This window comes from Onychostruthus taczanowskii, unplaced genomic scaffold (genome assembly GCF_017590055.1).
Source record: "Onychostruthus taczanowskii isolate IOZ18803 unplaced genomic scaffold, ASM1759005v1 scaffold45, whole genome shotgun sequence".
Lineage (NCBI taxonomy): Eukaryota > Metazoa > Chordata > Aves > Passeriformes > Passeridae > Onychostruthus > Onychostruthus taczanowskii.
In genome coordinates this window covers 2,525,831-2,544,171 of record NW_024502014.1, presented here as the reverse complement: position 1 = coordinate 2,544,171, position 18,341 = coordinate 2,525,831, and the positions used below count along the sequence as shown (strand labels likewise).

General features: G+C 38.6%; 1 protein-coding gene across 1 annotated transcript in view; it reads right to left on the bottom strand.

Moving 5' to 3' along the window:
• SLC9A9 (solute carrier family 9 member A9) overlaps window positions 1-18,341 on the bottom strand; it is a 173,895-nt gene that overhangs the window by 91,907 nt on the left and 63,647 nt on the right. Inside the window, exons 7-9 of the mRNA XM_041414482.1 lie at window positions 12,197-12,335; window positions 11,247-11,352; window positions 1,233-1,321 (exon numbers count right to left, since the gene is read on the bottom strand). Of these exons, the coding sequence (XP_041270416.1) occupies window positions 1,233-1,321; window positions 11,247-11,352; window positions 12,197-12,335 (334 nt within the window). The remainder of the gene's footprint in view (window positions 1-1,232; window positions 1,322-11,246; window positions 11,353-12,196; window positions 12,336-18,341) is intronic.

Below are 18,341 nucleotides of genomic sequence, written 5' to 3'. Positions count from 1 at the left end.
CTATGCATCAATAAAACATGCAGATGAATCCCTGAAAAAACCTTCTATTCAAATTATAAGTTATATGCAAGGAAAGTAATGGCATATGTAATTCAGTCTTTCTGCAGAACAGAAACAATTCTATGGTAGATTTCAATGTCGTTCCCTTACAATGCAGTTCTCAGAGAAAGGTTAGCTCTCTGCTGGAATACTTTCTGAAAGCATCAGACTCTATGCTATAAAGAAATACAATTGAAAATACTTATCCTGGTCAATAGCTAACACTTTATTATGGGAGTAGTGGCCAGAAACTTTTTTGTGATCTAAAATCTGTGAGACTCTAACAGTTGAACTGTACTGTAGTGGCCAGTATTTTTTTCTGTCAAGCTGTTTTTGATAGAAAATTGGATTGTTGATTAAATTGAGATGTGCAAGAAGCCATGAATTTCTCTACATAAAATTTCCAGTGCTTAAAAGAAAGGAATTGCTGAAAATTTATGAGACTGCATCATAAAAATTATAGTATTGGGCCATAAGTTTCCATTTTATTCTAGGAGATAGATTTCCTATAACCTGGGGTTCTTGGTACATATGAGTCAATGTTAAAAGGGAAGAAAACTGCATTTAAATGACTTCTACCAGGCTCTAGGTAGTGGCAGGATTGTCTAAAATTACTCATGCTGAAAAGCATTTTGAACACTGCAATGCCATAGATCTGAGAACAGCCTCATGTTTTAAAAATAATTACAATTGTACTAGTCACTTCTTCAAACAAAAAACAGACCAAATTCCACATTTCTAAACTCTAAAGAACACAATGGAAAGAAAAAAACTCTATCTTTCTAATTATGACAATTTTTAATAAAACCAATAGTAAATAATGTCACTTCTTAAATCTGTGGGGCAGACTGCAGTTTATACAATCCCTTTGCAAAAATCTACAGGGATCCAATCTTTCAGACCACTTCTGTTTTACTTACTAGAGCTCTTTGATTTCCTTAATTTTGAAGCATTTTTTAATGGAAGTTGGTGTAAGCTGTTATCTCCATACCTGTCTGGCATTTCAGGTCTCTTGGGAAGAACAGATTCTTATATTCTTATTTTTTTGCTTATCTTGGTAATTGTTACTGTTTTCCCCAGTGAAGACATAAGCCTCTTGTCTTGCATTGTTGAAATCCCATCCAGCTGTATTCCAGTGACTGTTACTCCTTACACCAGTGTAAGACATGATGTTAGTTATTTCCATGTCCTACCTGCTTAGTTCTCATTTTGGAATCTGGTGACAGATTGTTGTAGGTGTAATGGGCCTGTGTGACTCCACAGAAAAGGACAGCAACAATACCTGAAATTAAAAAATAAAAAGAGTTAGCTGCTTCTGTTTTCTTACTTAGGCTTGGAATAGGCTGCATAAAAACCCAAATTAGTCTCTTAATAGTTTTCTATAACAAAAGAAATTTGAAATATATGTTCTAAGGACAATCATGCTTTCATAGCATTTCCACTGTTGTGTATTTGGAATTCAAAGGTTGTAGAAATTTTTTTCAATGAATAGATGGTATGATCCAAACATAATCTGACAGCAATTGTAAATGTAGGACTAACATAATTGTAACATGTAGGAATTTGGACTATTTGAAAGAATTTGGCAGGGACTGAATAGAAAAGGAGAAAATTGTTACATTTAAATGGTTTGAGATCACTTGGTACTGAATGACTGCAACAGGGTAAAATCATTTCAGTCTGTACCTGATTGTATCTTATCACAAGCAGTGTGTAACAATGTCAAGGTGAACAACAACACATTGCTTAAAAGTGATGCTCTGGCACGTGCAAGCTGTGCTGCCCAGAGCAAGCAGGTCAGTGACAGTGGACACGTGGCAGCAGTTGTAGTCCCAGCTTGTGGAAGGTCTGGAGGGACAGGGAAGCAGGATTGTCAGGAATAGTAATAACAAATTTGTTTTATAGGGATATTTTTCAATACTGCCTTGGCCCTGGTCCTAACTCACCAGAATCACAGAGTAACATCACTGTAGTGCAGTACTGTAATTAAAGAAGCTGATAAGATTGTGAGGTGGGGTCACAGATAATGCAGGAGGTAAAGCACATAGGGATAAAACAGAAAACCAAAAATAGTGTTCACCAGTAGCCATATGTAAATGCCCATGGAGGAAGAAAGCTCTGTCTTTTTCTTAAACTTGGGGTATGTCTACATAGATAATCATTCACACAACAGCTCAGGGCTTTCTCGTGTCCACTCTGATCACTGCTCCCTGAATCCCTGCACACTTCCCCAGGCCCGTGGGGTGGGCTGAGCACACAGCCAGCAGTGGGATCACTCTGTGCCAGCTCTGTGCTCATGTACACGCAGTTGTCACCCCCCACCCACAGTGCTTCAGCCCCTGTGCCTCCCAGCCCTGCTCCTCGCTGCAGCACGCCCTAATCAGCCTTTTCGTTCTGCTTCCTCACGGGCTGCTCTGCACACTGCTAGGTAGTTCTCAGCTCACAGGCTGCTCACATGCACTGACATTAAACTGATGAGTCTGAGACAACAAAGCAAGCAGAAAGATGCCTGTCCAGGTTTAGGTACTATTCATCCTTGTGATGTGATTGTGCTAGAGCTTTTGAGGCATTTATGGGATTAAACAAGCATGAACTGAAACATAAAGCAGTTCCACTGGAAGCAAAGAGCATGAAGTGGAATGGTGAAAAGAATCTCTGTTTGTTTCCCCAGTCCTGGGCTGGAAACTGGATAAAGCTCCCTCCATCTTCTTCAGGATGGTGACTCCTGACTTCACAGGGCCAGCAAGAAGGGGCTCAGTAAGGGGGCAGGGTCTGCAGCACTGCACCTTTAGCCCAGCAAACCCAATATAAACAATCTGCTGCTTCCAAAGCATCAGCTGGGGCAGGTCAGGCTTCAGAGTCCCAGGAAAAGGGATAGGAACAGACTGAACAAGTGTCAGTTGTCTCAAGCACTGCTGCCTCGACAGGTTCTTTAACAGGCTCATCCAAATCTAGAAATGTTTGGATTTTAGAGTAAGAAGGCCCTTGAGGTAGATAAAATATCCTCCTGCCCTGAACCACAGCATGGGAAAGGAAACAAATCAAAGTAATAATTTAGACAATGCTGAAACTATTTCATTTGAGGGAGATTGTGTGTGTGTGATCTGTGAATTCTCATGTGCCAGTTAAACAAATCATTACCTTATCACGTTTTTCTTTAGACTCTCCTTATTTTGCTAACCAAGCAAAAAAAAAAAGTATAGAGTAAATACTTCTGATTTGATTTGGCACAAGGAACAACTGTCATCAGAAAGAAAACAAGGAAACAAATATATGTTTTTCCCCACAAACCACTGTGGACATTTTGTTTGCTTCTGGGTTCGCTTTGTATTTTAAATTTACCTGTACTGCTTCTACAGAACACTGACTCTTTAGCCAAGAGAAATTCCACTGAACTTCCAGTGTGTCTTTGTTTTTTATATTTATTTTCTTAAGTCTGTTTTGATTTTTTTTTTCCTACCTACACTAAAAATTTTCTTCATGGTAAATGTTGTGGGGTGTGGTGAGATTGTCACTGCTGAAATACATTCCAGGAAGTTTATATTTTTGAGTTCTAATTGCTCTCACAAATGTGTCTATTTCTTTTTTCTCAGTAACTGTATTTGATTGTGCGGAACTGATCTGGGGAATTAAAAAATTCTCAAGGCATTAATAATATGCACTGGGATGCTCAAACAATGACATTTCAGTTAAAAATACAGGCAAACAGTAATGCTGCTAAGAATCACTAGCTCCAGGCTCAGTAACTGAAATGGAGATAAGAGTTTCTGATGCAGCTTCTTCTCTATTAATCATCAGGATGTCAAGTCTTGGATTTTTAAAATTGACTATTAAATTCAACTGTGATTATAAACTGGTTTTGACTGCTAAGAAACTGTTAATTATGGGTAGTGAGAACACCGAGAGAGTGTCATGAAGAATGAAATGGCTTAAATCTGATTTTGCAATAAGAATAAATGAACTGAACCATGCAATTATGCAAGTGTAGAAACCAGACACCCTGTTTCCAGGGAAGACTGGGGGAATGCAGTGGAATATTTCAATTGCTACAATTGAAAGCTTAATATGTACCAGCTATGACTCTCGCAATGAATAGTTCGTTAAAAGGCTTGGAGAAAATTGTTTGTAATGAATATCCATAAAAATGATTACTTAAGAGTAATGATCAACTGTTAGCTGAAAGAGAAGTACATGTTAACCGAAAAGGAAAGAGAAGTACCTAAAGAGGCAAACACAGAACTCTTTAGTTACTAGGAAAAGGCAATCTGGAGTTCTTTGTAGCACCATGAAAGCTGGATTTTGAAGTTAGCTGGGTAGTGAAATACTGTATGAGCTGAGTGTGGCACAGAATGAGGCTGTTTTTGTGGGCTTGCTTTCACAGAGAAGCAGGTAAGAGCAAATATAGCAATACTGGAGCTGAAAACAGAAAATATCCAGTAGATGCAGGAGGCAGATAAAGCAAGGTGGACTTTTTACTTGTCCTCAGTTTCAGGCTGCTGGAAACAGCTCAGTCACTCGTTACCTGTTTAAGTGGCAAAGTCAGCAATTACTGAGACAGTACTAAAATAGCAGAACAAACTGCTAACATAAAGTAAGCAGGGAATGTTTTGAGTTGAAACACGTGGAAAATTGTTAAATGCAATACAGCTCATTGTGTTTATTAACAGATTACTGACATCCTTCTCTTAATAAAAAAGACGAGACACTTCACAGAAAAAATGCTTATATCACTAGTAAACATTCAGCTACCGATCAACCTCTTTCTTTTTAGAATAAAAGCCTTACCATTTAATTTGATTTTTTTGTAACAGAGAAATTGAGACAGCTTGTTAGCTGTTAATAGAGCTAGAGAACTTGTTCTTACATTAGTTTTTACAAATATATGTAGTTGAAATGGTTGTCGAATCTAAAGCTAGTAATATAAAAAATATAAAAACTACAGCAAGTATATAGGAACTTGTACATTTAATAGTATTTTCCTGATAGTGTGAACCTTAAAATTATAGTGTGGGAATTAATTTACAAGTGCTAATCTGAAAATAGCTCCTATAGTTTCACTAACAGACAAAATCTTCTTTTACATCATTTCACAAAAAGGAATGTCAGAGATGAACAGCATGTGCAATGTTCTTTTAATGTAAACCTGGAAGTGAGTGGCCACAATCAAAACTTGAGAATTTGCTAATTTGGGAGATTAAAATAGACATTTTTCTCCAACTGTCAGGTCTTTTGAGGGTAAAAAAGGGAATTTGGAAGAAGAAAACCCCCAAACCACTACCTTCTGGGGGAGCAAAGGAATAGATAAAAAAGTATAGATTCCTTTCAAAAGACCTGTAAGCAAACTGACCAGCTTTCATCCCAGCTTCGAAGGTTTCCAGGGCTTCTGGGATGCCTCTCTAAAGATGCACAACATCCTGAAATCTCTCAGTAAACAGCAGGAACTGGTCTTTCATCAGAGGTGGGGAAATGTGTGGAAAAAGGAAGAATGAGCATTGGGTAAAAGAGAAATTATTTAAATCAGCTAACATTTACTTTGGAGTCATATTTATGTCAGAATCTCCACAGCATCTCTTGGGATGCAGCTGAATGTGTGAGTAGCAGGAAATGAGGCTGTCTGCCTCAAATTGCTGCAGTAATAGGGCCATACACCCAGGGGCAACAATCTCCCTATCCAGGCTGTTTTCACTGAGGGTATCAAATGTGACTAATCATCTTCTTGATAGTAAAGAAAAGATTTAAGGCTTCTCACACCAGACCTGCACCAATGCAGAACCATGTTCATGAGGCTTTTATCTCCGGAGTTGTCTGAGGCTGATTCTATTTTGAAGCGACAGAAAGCAACAGAAGATGGAGATGAGGGGATTTTTTAGACCCTTATCTGAGGACTGTTCATTGGTATTGCACCTGGCTGCTTCAAGTGAGACCTGGGCTTTAGTGTTGTACTTTTGTAACCCCAAATTAATTACTGAATTTGGTTTGCACTGGAACTCCTATGGTGACATATAACAGCCTTTATTCTGGACATGCTGAGTACTTACCCTGTTTATCCTGAACCTCTGCCTTAGCAGTAAGACTCCACTATCCACCTTTTATGCAACTGATCTTTCGTCTCAGCTTAATGCCTTGCTAGAATATGTACTTTTCTCTAAAACATACACATTTCTCTTTTTTTCTTACTGCCTTAGAACACTGTACCTACAGCAGCCCCTAAGTTAGGCAGACCCAAGCCCTGACTCCAGTAAGGGATTTGCTGCAGACCAGCTCAGTTGTCATCTGTCTGCAAAGCAGGGCAAATGCCGTCTTCTTACCTATTGCTTTCCTAATTAGGCTTAGATTTCATCCCGTGTTCCTGGCAGAACTAGAGCTCACAAGAGCTGTGGTCTCTTTCCTTCTGACCTGGAAGCCAAAGTATCCCTTCTCCCTCCTCACTGGCAGGAGTCTGCCTGCTCTGTATGACACAGCATGGCACATTACAAATGAATAAAGAACAGAAAACCCCACAGTTTAGAACTGAAAGCCCAGAATATCTTCCTTGTATAGAATACTGTCAGCTCAGGGAACTAAAGCCCATCAGGCACCAAGCTGCCTTGGGCTCACAGTGCTCAGAACTGCAGACAGAAATGTTTTGGTAGATCCCTTCTGAGAGTGTCCACAAGAACTGCCCACAGAATTTTAAAAAAGCAATGAGGTGGATGACAGATTCTAGACAAATCACAGCAAAGAGATAGGAGAAGTGAACAGCACGAGGATAAATGCACTTTGTCAGCAGTATTAAAGAAAATGAAGTTGGTGACATTCATGCTTGCTATGTCCTAAATAGAAAAGTAGCACAAAATTGCCCCAGTGAGGGACCAGATCTTTGAACTCATCCTCGGTGCCTCATTCATAATATGCTGCTTATTTATTTTTGGAGGAAAAGGAGGAAAAGCTTTCCTGCTAGGTAGACTCTGCTTTCCTGTGAGCCTCTGAATAAGAAGGCAGGTGTGACAAAGGCAGAGACATCACAAAATCTCCAGACAAAAATTGCTGAAGGTGAGGAAGCAGCAGTAATTTATTATCACAAGCTTTTTTGCTTTATAATGATCAGAAAGCAAAGAGCTCTGAAAACCAGCAAAGGAACAAAAATTACACTCTCCAACAATTTTTTCCTTCAAGGTCTATTGTCTTTTTTGTCTTCATAATGCAGGTCTTTACTGTGTAAAAATCAGAGGAGCTTGGCTGCAATTTTGGTGCCTTTACACTGAGTCACTGTGTGACTTTGAAGTATGCATCAAATGAACACATACATACATACAAGTCAATTCCCATCCATATGTATTTCTGTAGGTAAATGAATCTCTTTTTATTTGAGTATCTGGTCACTTCAAACAGCTGTAGACAGAGAAGGTGCAGGTGAGATGACCATTAAATGCCCATGTACATCATGGAACATTTCTCAGACTGAGTAATCATTCAAAATTTAGAAAATGTTGTTAATTATAAAACAAGATAACAAGCAATTAATAAATGCAAGATGTACTTTCTTAATATATTTCAACAAGTGTTTAATTTAAATTATTTATGATTTTTTAATAGCCTACTAGTAAATACTATGTAATGAACTTAGCAAATGAAAACATCTCTATTAACACTGACCTTACTCTAGTATTCTGCTATTACAGCTTTGCTCAGCAGTCAGGAATGATATACTCCAGGGCAAATGAGAAAATGCACAAATTAGATTCTACTGTATAAGAATCAATTTATCATGCATGTGTCACAGCTTGATGATATAGCCATAAGATTAATAACCATAACATTAATTTATAATTTCCAGTTCCCAGTATAACAATAATTGTGTAGTCATCCCAGATTTTTTATTTTGATTTGTTGGTTCAATCACATCCATTTTTCAACAAGGGTCAGGCCCATATATTGTGTGTTATATATCATGGGATATCTTGAGGCAGAGGAATGAAATATTTTCTAAAATATTGACCTGTACTACTCTCCAGTTAAATTTTATTTTAGAAATCTGCAAGCTAAACAAGTGAGCCCTATCATCTACTTTACTCACCAAAAAAAACAGTATAGCCCCTTATTTCTAAATTATGAAATACTTCAAAAAGCTCAGAATGATTGAAGGACTGCTGTGGAAAGCATTATAAGAATAAAATCATTTTGCAATTACATTACTTAATAGCTACAGGGAAGTACGAGTCTAGTGTTAATCCTTTGAAGTTCATTTAGAAGGAATGAACAGAGAAAACACAATGTCCAAGGAAAATGAGATGAATATAGGCATGAATGTCTAATGGAAGCAGTTGGTTTTTGAAGCATGTTGACACGAGGAGTGTGGTGCATTGAGCGCAGTGGTGCAGCTGTGCCACTGCTGGGGTGAGGCTCTCTGCATCTCACAGCTGCTGGTGAGGACAGGCACAGGCTGTAAAACCAGAGTCTGCACACACTGAGACAAAGGGCAAAGCAAGAAAAGTGAGAAACACTGGAAATTAGAGTGTAGATTGAGAGCTGAGTGTGTCCTGAAGCATGACTGCCTTTTTGCTGGGCTCCCCCTGCCTCCTGCAGCAGGAGCTTTGTGTGCACCCACCTGTGTGAGCACTGCACACAACTGCATGTTGCACACATTTCCTCAGCGTGGGTGTGAGAAATCAGTGCTGAACCAAAGTCTGGTGAAAATTTCTTAATCAACAGAGACTTTCTGCTGCTGAACTTGGAGTTTAAAATAGTATTTTGAAAGGAGGAGTGTTAAAAATATTTCAGAGGAAATTGAAAGACAAAAGCAACATCAAAACTGGTTAAGCCAGGCAACTAAGGGGTAATGCCAGCACAGTACTAATAAAGTAAATATATTTGTAAAGCACAGCTTTAAACTTCTGAAGCCACAAGAAATGCTCCATGATTTTTTCTGTAATAACAGCTTCTGACAAAAGCCTTTTACAGAAATTAAGTGGCAAAGATTTAACTGATAAAAGTTTCAAGATTAAACTTTGCCTTCTCACAACAGTAATTAAGCAATTTCCACAATGAAACTCAGAACCCATGAAAAAACATCCATGAAAAAATGCTAGCAACAGACCTAAAAATGCTTGATAATTTTATTGGAATATATATGTTGGTGAATTAATTATCTGTCCTCCATCAGTTCCTATTTTGATAAGAATTAGTTAAATTTCACAACAATTTTCTATTTTTCCCTTAAATTGAAAGTTTACATTGGTTCCACTCTCTTCCTCCTTCTCTGCCTCTGTCCATTTAAAATTCCTTACCATGGCTACCACCACCATCTGTGGTGTTCAATAATTTAAGTCTTTTATTTCAGATATTTTATATATTACAGCAGAAAAGAGCAATGAAACACTCTTCAGGGTAACTGCCAGGAGAGACTCTGCTGTCCATCATCATGTTTGCAGCATGCAAAAAAGACATATGCCAATTATTTTTGTCTGGACATACAGTCTGTTCCTATGCCTGAGAAACAGAAATTACCTTTGGTGCAGCACCCGAGGCTCTGAAAGATATGAGTGTTTCCTTTACAAATCTACTTTTTGTGTGTAATGTATAATCAATTGTTCAGTTGCTGAAACATAGCATCCTTGTGCTCTGTAAGAATGCATTTTAAAACAGTCCTTACTTGGAAGTCACTGGATTAAGAAATCAGTACCTCCAGTAGCAGGAAAGTGATCAACAATCCTCCCCCTCTGCTTGCATTTTCTGCAGTATTCATGCCACATTTTTGAGAGCTTGTTGAGTGTAACCCCAGGCAGCAGCTCATACTCTGACAGCTGCTCACTCCCTCTCTCCCTCCTCCTTGGTGGGATGGGGGAGAGAATGGGACAAGGGTAAGAGTGAGAATCCTTCTTCCCCCAGCTTCTCTTGCTCTGGAATGGCTCAGCTGGGGTCAGCTGTCCTGGCACCCTCAGCCCCTTTGCTGGGGAGCTGAGGAACAGAAAACCCCTTGGCTCTGTTGAAGTGCTTCTCAGTGATACCCGAAATATCCCGGATTTACCAGGGCTGTTTCCAGCACCACATTAGCAACTGTGAAGAAAATTAATGCTACCCTTGTCCAAACCAGTACAGAGCTGTTAAGAGACAAAATGGACTTTCATTCCACCTGGTATCTGATTTTAATGATGTAATGAAATACCACCCTTTTGTTCAGTTCATGTACCACTGTTTTTATTCATTGGCCTGAAGAATTTGGCAGTAAACAGGATTCAAAGCTGTATAATTAGTAAGACAAAGATGCAGATATTCATACCCATTCAGAAATAGTTTGATTGTGTGGCTGATATTAAAAAAGTAACATGCTGGCTGCAGAGGCTCAGTAAAAATGTAACTGTTGCCTTCAAAAGGCTTTGAACAATTTTGCGAACAAACCAGCATGGGCTGCATTACCACTCCATTAAGCATTTTTCTTCTCCTGATTTTCCCTGACATTAATTAGAGCGCTGGATTTCAGAGGTGACAACCTCAAGAGCATTAAAACAATCAAGGTCATAGAAACTTTGTTCTTTTGAATCACACAATACAATAGATTGCTGTGGAGGTAAACTATATCCATTTAGAAATTTTGCCTAAACTTCTGTGTACACCTTAATGGAGGCCCTGATACATAATTGACTGTGATTGTACAATTTTTTTCCTGGCATTAATGAAAAAACAATCAGATCACACATCTTTTTCCCTGTTACTGGGACATGGCTGTGCCAAAATGTACATGTAGGTGCACTGAACAAGATGACTATTTTTTTTGGAAGTATAAAGGTGGATGCATCCCACTAGCCCTGTTCTTGGTTTGCTATTGATAATTGGTCTCAATTATTGATTGAGAAACACGAGGAGGGCCTGGGATATGGAGTGTGTGCAGAGGAGCACAGAGGCTGGTAATCACAAGGCACTGCCTACTTCCTTCCTTGCACTTACTGTCTCTTTGGTCCCAGAGCTGGCCAGAAAATAGAGGGATTAATAGGAATGGGATAATGCAGAGAAGAAAGACTGAGGGCTTGAGCCTGATCTATTATGTCTTTGTCTGGAAGAATTATTCAATGTCACTACAGAATTGTTCTTAAAGATGAAACAATCTCCAATATAGCAACAGGCTTTTAGGAGCTTTATATATGATGTCATGCCTAAAATAAGCCATGCATTTTACCCACATTAGAGGCATATTATAAAATTGCTTTTATTTAATTAAATGCACTACTTACCTGTAAGCCCAGCGGCTTCTGCTGATAAGAAGGCACTCCAGGATAGGAGGAAAAACAGACCTGTCTCCAACATAGGAAACTCACAGAGCTTTGTGAATTTTGTCAAGTGCTAAAAGATTACTAAGGAAAAATAAAAACCCAACTGGCTTGTAAGCTAAAATTACCTCCAATCTGAGAAAGGATGAAAGAAAGAAAGAAAGCAAACTCCGCCACCATACTCATCTACAGAGATTGAATTTGGGAAGAACTGCACAGCTTCTAACTTATCTCAAGGAGGAAAATCCAGAACAGATTTTAAAGTCAGCTATTTTAAGTACTTTTTTGGAGCTTGAATTAATACCTAGTGGGTTGCATTTGATATTCTTTTTCCTAGAAAAAAAAGGAAAAGGAAGTAATTTTGTCCAGTTTTATAAACAAACTGGCATTTGTTTACATTTGTGTGAATGCAAGAAAGATAAAAATCACTGATCTTTCTACAGTAGCATTTCATATGAACTGCAAAACACAAGAAAAAATGCAGGGCAACAGAAAGACCTTTAATTTTCACCTTAGTTAAACTGATGTGCTTGTTGGTCACACTGACACGTTGTAGTGTTTCCCTTGTATTTTTGTATAATTGCTGCAAGCTTGGAGTTCATAAACTAGTTGCTGTTCTTAATAAATACATGTTTCAGCCTCAATGTACTTCAAAACACTTTCCTTAAAATACAATTATTTGCAAATAGGGTGATAAAGGCCAGAGTCCTGCCTAATGATAAATGTAAAAAAAGAAATTTGTAAATTCTGACAAATGACATTTCCTTAAATTAATAATTTATATGTTTCCTTACAAACACTTGAGCCTGGAGTGAAAAGCTTCAGGCTCAAACTAAAGATGGTCACTCTCAGATATTGCATATTTTTTCCAATATATATAGATTTGCTACCTGAAAACAACCCAAAAAGGATATTAAAGCTGTGACAACAGCATAAGAGGATCCCATGGCAAATGATCCAGCAAAGATCCCCAGAAAATTTCCCACTGACTGGAAGAATGCAGCAGCATCAAAAGTATTAGGATTCTCCTTAGGACTGTAAATGGATATAGAGCTGAAAAGAAAACAAAGGGGAGAGGGAGAGAAAAAGGAACAACAAATTCCATCACATTGTAACAATTTTGGAAATCAATAATTGCAATTGAACAGTTTTAGGCACTCAAAATGCAAAACAAGACTTCTCTGGGCTAATAGCAGATGAGAGCAAAGCAGATGGAGACTGGGGAGAACCAATTTGTTCTCAAGGTATCACACTGGAAAGAGTCTACTGCCAGTCAGCAACACTTTTATACTAGAAGTGCAATAAACAATATTGTTTCCAGGCCAACAAAACATTAAAAGGTGGTAGGTGGATAAGAAAACTGCAGGGAAGATAGATAACTTTGAATTATTTATTTGCCATATGTCCTCAGAGCAGTTACATATTTGCAAATATCCTTGATAAAAAGTGCAGCTTTATGGCTGAGGCTCAAATGGGTGACACAAATCACAGCAGGTACCACACAAGCAGCAGCAATTTTGTCACAAACCACTGAGCATTTTTCTTCTTGGTGTAACCCTTCATATCCAGGGCTGGAGCTGTGGCAAGAGCTCAGCAATAGGAAACTTGCGGACAGAATGAATGTTGTCCCACAGAAAGAAACTGCAGCAGTTGTCCAAGGTCATCTCCTGTTTCCCAACCCTGAGTGCAGCAACCACAAGTATTTTGGGATGGGAAATGATGCCACCAAAGCAAAGGAGCTGTGCACTAAATAATTATTTGGGTGTCTCAGAGTTGTTTGCCAGCAGTCAGTTATTACCCAGAACAGTAGAAACTCCATGTATGTATGCATGTCCTTTTTCTTGTTGAGATATTATATTGAACAGATACAAAATAGCTCTAAGCCTCACAAACTAATTAAGAAACATTTTACATCTTTGTGTTCTGTTGCTTTGAGTACTGTTTTGAGTACTTTTATGATCCCTGTCAAAGAAAATGTGCTGAGTTTGGCTTTGGGTTTCAGAATGCACCTTGGATTGCCAGAAAATGATTGGTATTTTAAGAATTGAATTTTTAGAATTTTTAAAAAGTTATGAATATTTTAAGCTTTTGGATATTAAGAATGTGATCCTTGCAGTCTGATGTTTTTCATTTGGAAATAAGGCTTGTGGTTGAAGTTCTGCATAAAGGATTTTCTAAACAGATGCATTGAAATAACATGAAGAAGATGTGAAAACTCTCATGCTTTCAGTCTGCAGAAATGGCACAAAGATTCTCAAAATATGGTGGAGCACCACAAATATGAGGGGGGAATGGTCATATACTACAACAGAATTAACTAGCTATGGTGGAGCACCACAAATATGAGGGGGGAATGCTCATGTACTACAACAGAATTAACTAAGTACTGAAATCTGTGATCTCCAGTTAGGCTGATTAGCACCACCACCAAATCAGTGAGATGATTTCTAGTGGAAGGTGCTGTTGATACAAGGACACAAAACACTGGCAGCAGAGGAACTGGTGATCAGCAACATGCTGCAATCTAAATTTTCTGTCCTTTTTCAACTGTGGCTTTCTTAGACCAGGGGATCATTTATAATTCTTTCTTTCTCTTGCCTAGAAACTTGTAGGTGTGTCTTGACAGCAAAGCAGCCATTTGGTTCTTTGATGTTTGTCCCAGCCAAGTACAAAGACTGCAGCTGCTGCTCTGTTTTGCTTAGTGAATTATAAATCAGGAAATGATCTTTTGTGCCACTGGTGCTCTGGCCTGCATTGAGTGGTGAATTTAGAGAGGTCCTAGAATCCAGGAAAATGGTTCTGTTAGAATGATGGGCTCTGACCATGATAGGGTTGCAAAGTTGGCTTTATTAAGACTGGTTAGGGTTACAGTTTGCTCTCCAATCTACCAACAGATTTCAGGGATGAAGAAAACTAGAAGAAAGTACCCTATTCCTAATGTAGTTATTTCAGGAACAAATGTGAAGTGACTCACTCTCACTGAAAAGTTTTTCTACTCAGCGTGCCCCCCATGATATTTTAAAAGCACCATAACATGGCATATGCTCATTATACTACTGTGGTTTCTGGTCTAAATCTTTCCAGAACTCCTGTTTCCCTATAGCTCAAAGAATATCTACTTCTATTTTTCATTTCACATTATTCTCTGCTAGAGCTATATATCTACTTCTGTTTTTCATTTCACATTATTCTCTACTAGAGCTATTTATTTTTCTGGATATGTTTTTTTTTAGCACTAACTTTTAATCCTTTCAAGCATTCAAAATGCACAGCAATTTACCTGAGATTTTCTATATAAGATGTAATTTAACAGAACAGGATTTCATCCTGTTTATTCCACTACTTCCTGCCAAACCAATTATTTGACCTAAAAACACAGTTGCAAAGTTTAATACTGGAGAGAACCATAATTAAAATTTTAGTGCCTCTACTCTTCTTCCTTTTCCTTGGAGAGCAATTCAATAGGCCTGCTGCCATGACTTGCCCTCTCTGCTATCTGCTCTCTGTGCTCTCTGTACAAAGGGGATGATTTCAGTTCATTAATAAGCAGTGAGGGTTTGATACTGAATTTCAAACTGTTTTTAGGTTTTAGAGGCTTTCTAAATGCTGAATGAGTTTAAGAAAAAAAAAAAAAAAGGGCTTATTTCTGTAAATTTGTATCAGAGGTGGATTAAGGGAGTCCTCAAAGTAAATGCAGCAGAAAACTGTTTCAGAGACTGATAAACGAACAGATTTAATGGCAAAGGCCTGCTTTATCTGCCAGCCAGAATGAGAAAGACTGCAGGGATAGGAATGAGAGTTTTTTGTCGGCTGCTCACTGAATACTAATACATGTGTCTCACAGACACCTGCCCCAGTCCCTACTGTCTGTCTGTGTGTGAGCTTGGTAGCCTCTGCCTCTCCTTCTGGTTGGAGTCAGGAATAACACTTCACCTCCTGGCTGGATTCCTAAGGATTAGCCAGCACTTTCTGTATGAGAGAGCTATTTAACAGATCTCTTTTTATTTCAAGTTTTTCTGTGTTTCCTTGAGCCAACAACATTGGACAGGCTCAAGTGCTTTCACAGCTTTCAAAAAAGGAAGCACAGGCAATATTTATTTATGCAATATATTGCAAGTTGGGTGGTAGTTTTTCTTGCAGCAGATAGAAGAATTAACAGTTTGTGTCATCTGTACCACGCTAAGCATTCCACTTCCCTCCTCTCATCTGCTGAGATCACTTTAGGATGAAAGCTCAGCATGACAAACACTTTCATTCTACACTTTATAGGGATCCAGTACTAAAGGTCTGCATTACAGAAGGGCTTTGCAATAGAAAGCATCCAGTCACATTTGCAGTTACATCTTAATTGATTACTTTTTACATCTTCAGTTATTCGTAAGATATTTTTCTGCCTGTTAGTTTTCCAAGCCTGTGAGTACAATACAATGTATTTTCCTTGGAAAAAAGAAATAAAATAGAAAGCACTTAGCACTGCAGCAAGATGTCCCAGTAATTCATGCAAGTTTTTTTGAGGAAAAATCTGTTGTTGAGGTTAAATCTTGTATCCCACTTTTGTTTCTGTCCAAACCTGATGTGCAGAGGGCTAATGTGGCAGCACCAAATAAATAGATGCTAATCAGCCTTAACTAGCAGAACAGCATAAAGATTCTTTGTTTTGATATAAGCCAAAGTGAAGCAACACCTGTATCAGATGAATTTTAGAAAAATGCATTATGCTGAAGAAAATACACTGAAGCATCCGAAGCAAAGTGTGTGCAAACAGCAGAATATTTGTAATAGAATTATGTAGAGTCAGTTATTAGAAATAACCAGCAAACAGACTGGTTTATTCCTGTCTTTGCCCTATGTGACCAACATGAAAATAAACAGCTTTGGAGAGGAGCATTTCTTTCCACTTGTTAAGCCACAAGGCTTCCTTTAGCCAAGTGCCCTTCTTCCTCCTTGCCCTTCATCACGTGCCATGTAGTACTGCTCAAAAGAGAATCAGGAACAGTGTGAGAAAAGAAAAAAAATACCTGAAAATACAGGAAGGTCAGATGTTCCCTAAAATACCTTCATTGAATAAACTGGGATCTCCCTCAGGTGATAAATAATTATAGAACTACATGGTGATTTCATCAGTTGCTAATTAAGAAAAATAAAACAGGCCAGAAAAAAAAAAAGTATTCTAGAGTTCAAGGTTGTTTTTAAGAAGGAAAGAAGGTTATTTTTCCTGAAATTATAATTATGCAGAAAAAGGTAGGTCACTACAGCATGTTAGAAAACTTGGATCTTTCAGAGAAGCGGATGGAATAAAAGAGTTTCTGTTCCCACACAACTTTTTGGCTATATAGTTTTCCTAAAAGTGTTGGAAGGAAGCCAAAACATCAGAGCTGTAATTTACCCCCAATAGGTGTTTGAGCTAGAAGCCAGATGTGAAAGTGCATGCATGGCACCAGCCACCCACACCTTCTCTTGGCAAGTCGGTAGAGCCTGCTTAGGCTTCTTCACAAAAGACCTCCTCCCACAGGAGGAGCAAGCAGATGAGCTATAAAGGTAAAAACAACTGGGGAAGTTTGGGATGTGACCATGCCAAGCCAGTAAAAGCAATATGAAGCAGAGAAGGTTTGCAGGCAGTTAAGGCAAGGCAAAGACACACCAGAGCAGGAAGGTTTAAGGACTAGCAGAGGCAGCCAATTTTGACAGTTTTGAAACAAATATGCAGAGATCTTCTAGATAAAAATTTCAAACAGCAAACAAGTGCATTTTTCAGATATGTTAAAATAGTGATCAGCACATAAAAGGAACACAGAGGAGTCTTTTGTACATCTCTCTGTATAAACAAATCTGTCTCCATGGAATTTACTCCTGACAATATTGGCAAATTTTTAGATATTTAAGGTTCCTGAAGCAGAGACTTTGCAGAAATATAGATATTAAGCTTTCTATTTATATAGAGTTTTATATAACAGCTAAAACAGAAAAGAAAGGAAGAAAAAAGAGAGACTGGAAGTTGGATTACTGCCCAAGTGGCCAGCGTTTGAACCTTCATTATGAATACCCAAAATTTTATTCTCCTTGGCAATGCAGCAGATCATGGCTTTTATTCCACTTATAGCCTGGTTTCATCACTGCTGGTATTAGTACTCCTATTATTGTTTTTAATTTTAGAAAAAGGTCTAGCAGTTGTTTATAGAAACTATTTTCTATCTGGGCTTACATCTGTTTCTTTTTCTCTGTGCCATGGCTTACTTTCTTCCTTTATTTTCTGACCTTACTTTGCTCCTTTGTAGGCTTTTCCAGAATTTCTAAAATACTAGAGGACATATTATCTTGATTACTTTAAACCAAGCTAACACTTACTGTTGTTGTAGATGAACTTTTATTGCTTTTACTCTGGTAACTATTTTCAGTTCTCTTCTGTGTCCAAGCCTGAGCTGACACACAGCAGCAGCAGCTTGTCAGAGAAAACAACAAATAGTTTGTGCTGTTCCAGGCAGACTTTCCCTAATGCAGATCTTAGTTGTCATCTAGCCCCAAACATCAGGGACTGCAGAAAATCTGTCATCCTCCCTCCTTCTCCTCCGTCTCCCAACCCATTATCCTTAGAAAGTCTGCTCTACCTCCTATGGGAGCCTTGGGAGCCATCTGTCCTGGTGATCCCATTCTTGCCCTCAAATTCCACCAGCAGGGCCACAAAAGGACCTGGTATCTCACCCGGCTGGATGGGGTTGACCTCAGCTTCCCAGGTGCCCAGGGACAACTTTGCCATTCCCCGCTGCCAAAGGTGCTGGACACCCTGCATCCTTTGAAGCCTGCTCAGAGCTTGCTCCCTGCAGGGCTGCAGTCACTTTGACTGTAGAAAGGAGATGTGACATGATAGCTGTGACAAGGATTAAGGAGCTAATGGGCCTGCAGGCAGAGCACTTTCAAGTCGAACATCATCTCTGATCTGGTGTGGAGCTTCTCTGCCCCAGTGCACCTGAGAAATGCTGTGCACTGTCGTCTGTACAAGTATCTTAGCTTCTCATTACCTTGTTCTAACCTGGTTTTATCTTTGACAGAAAGAAATTCTGA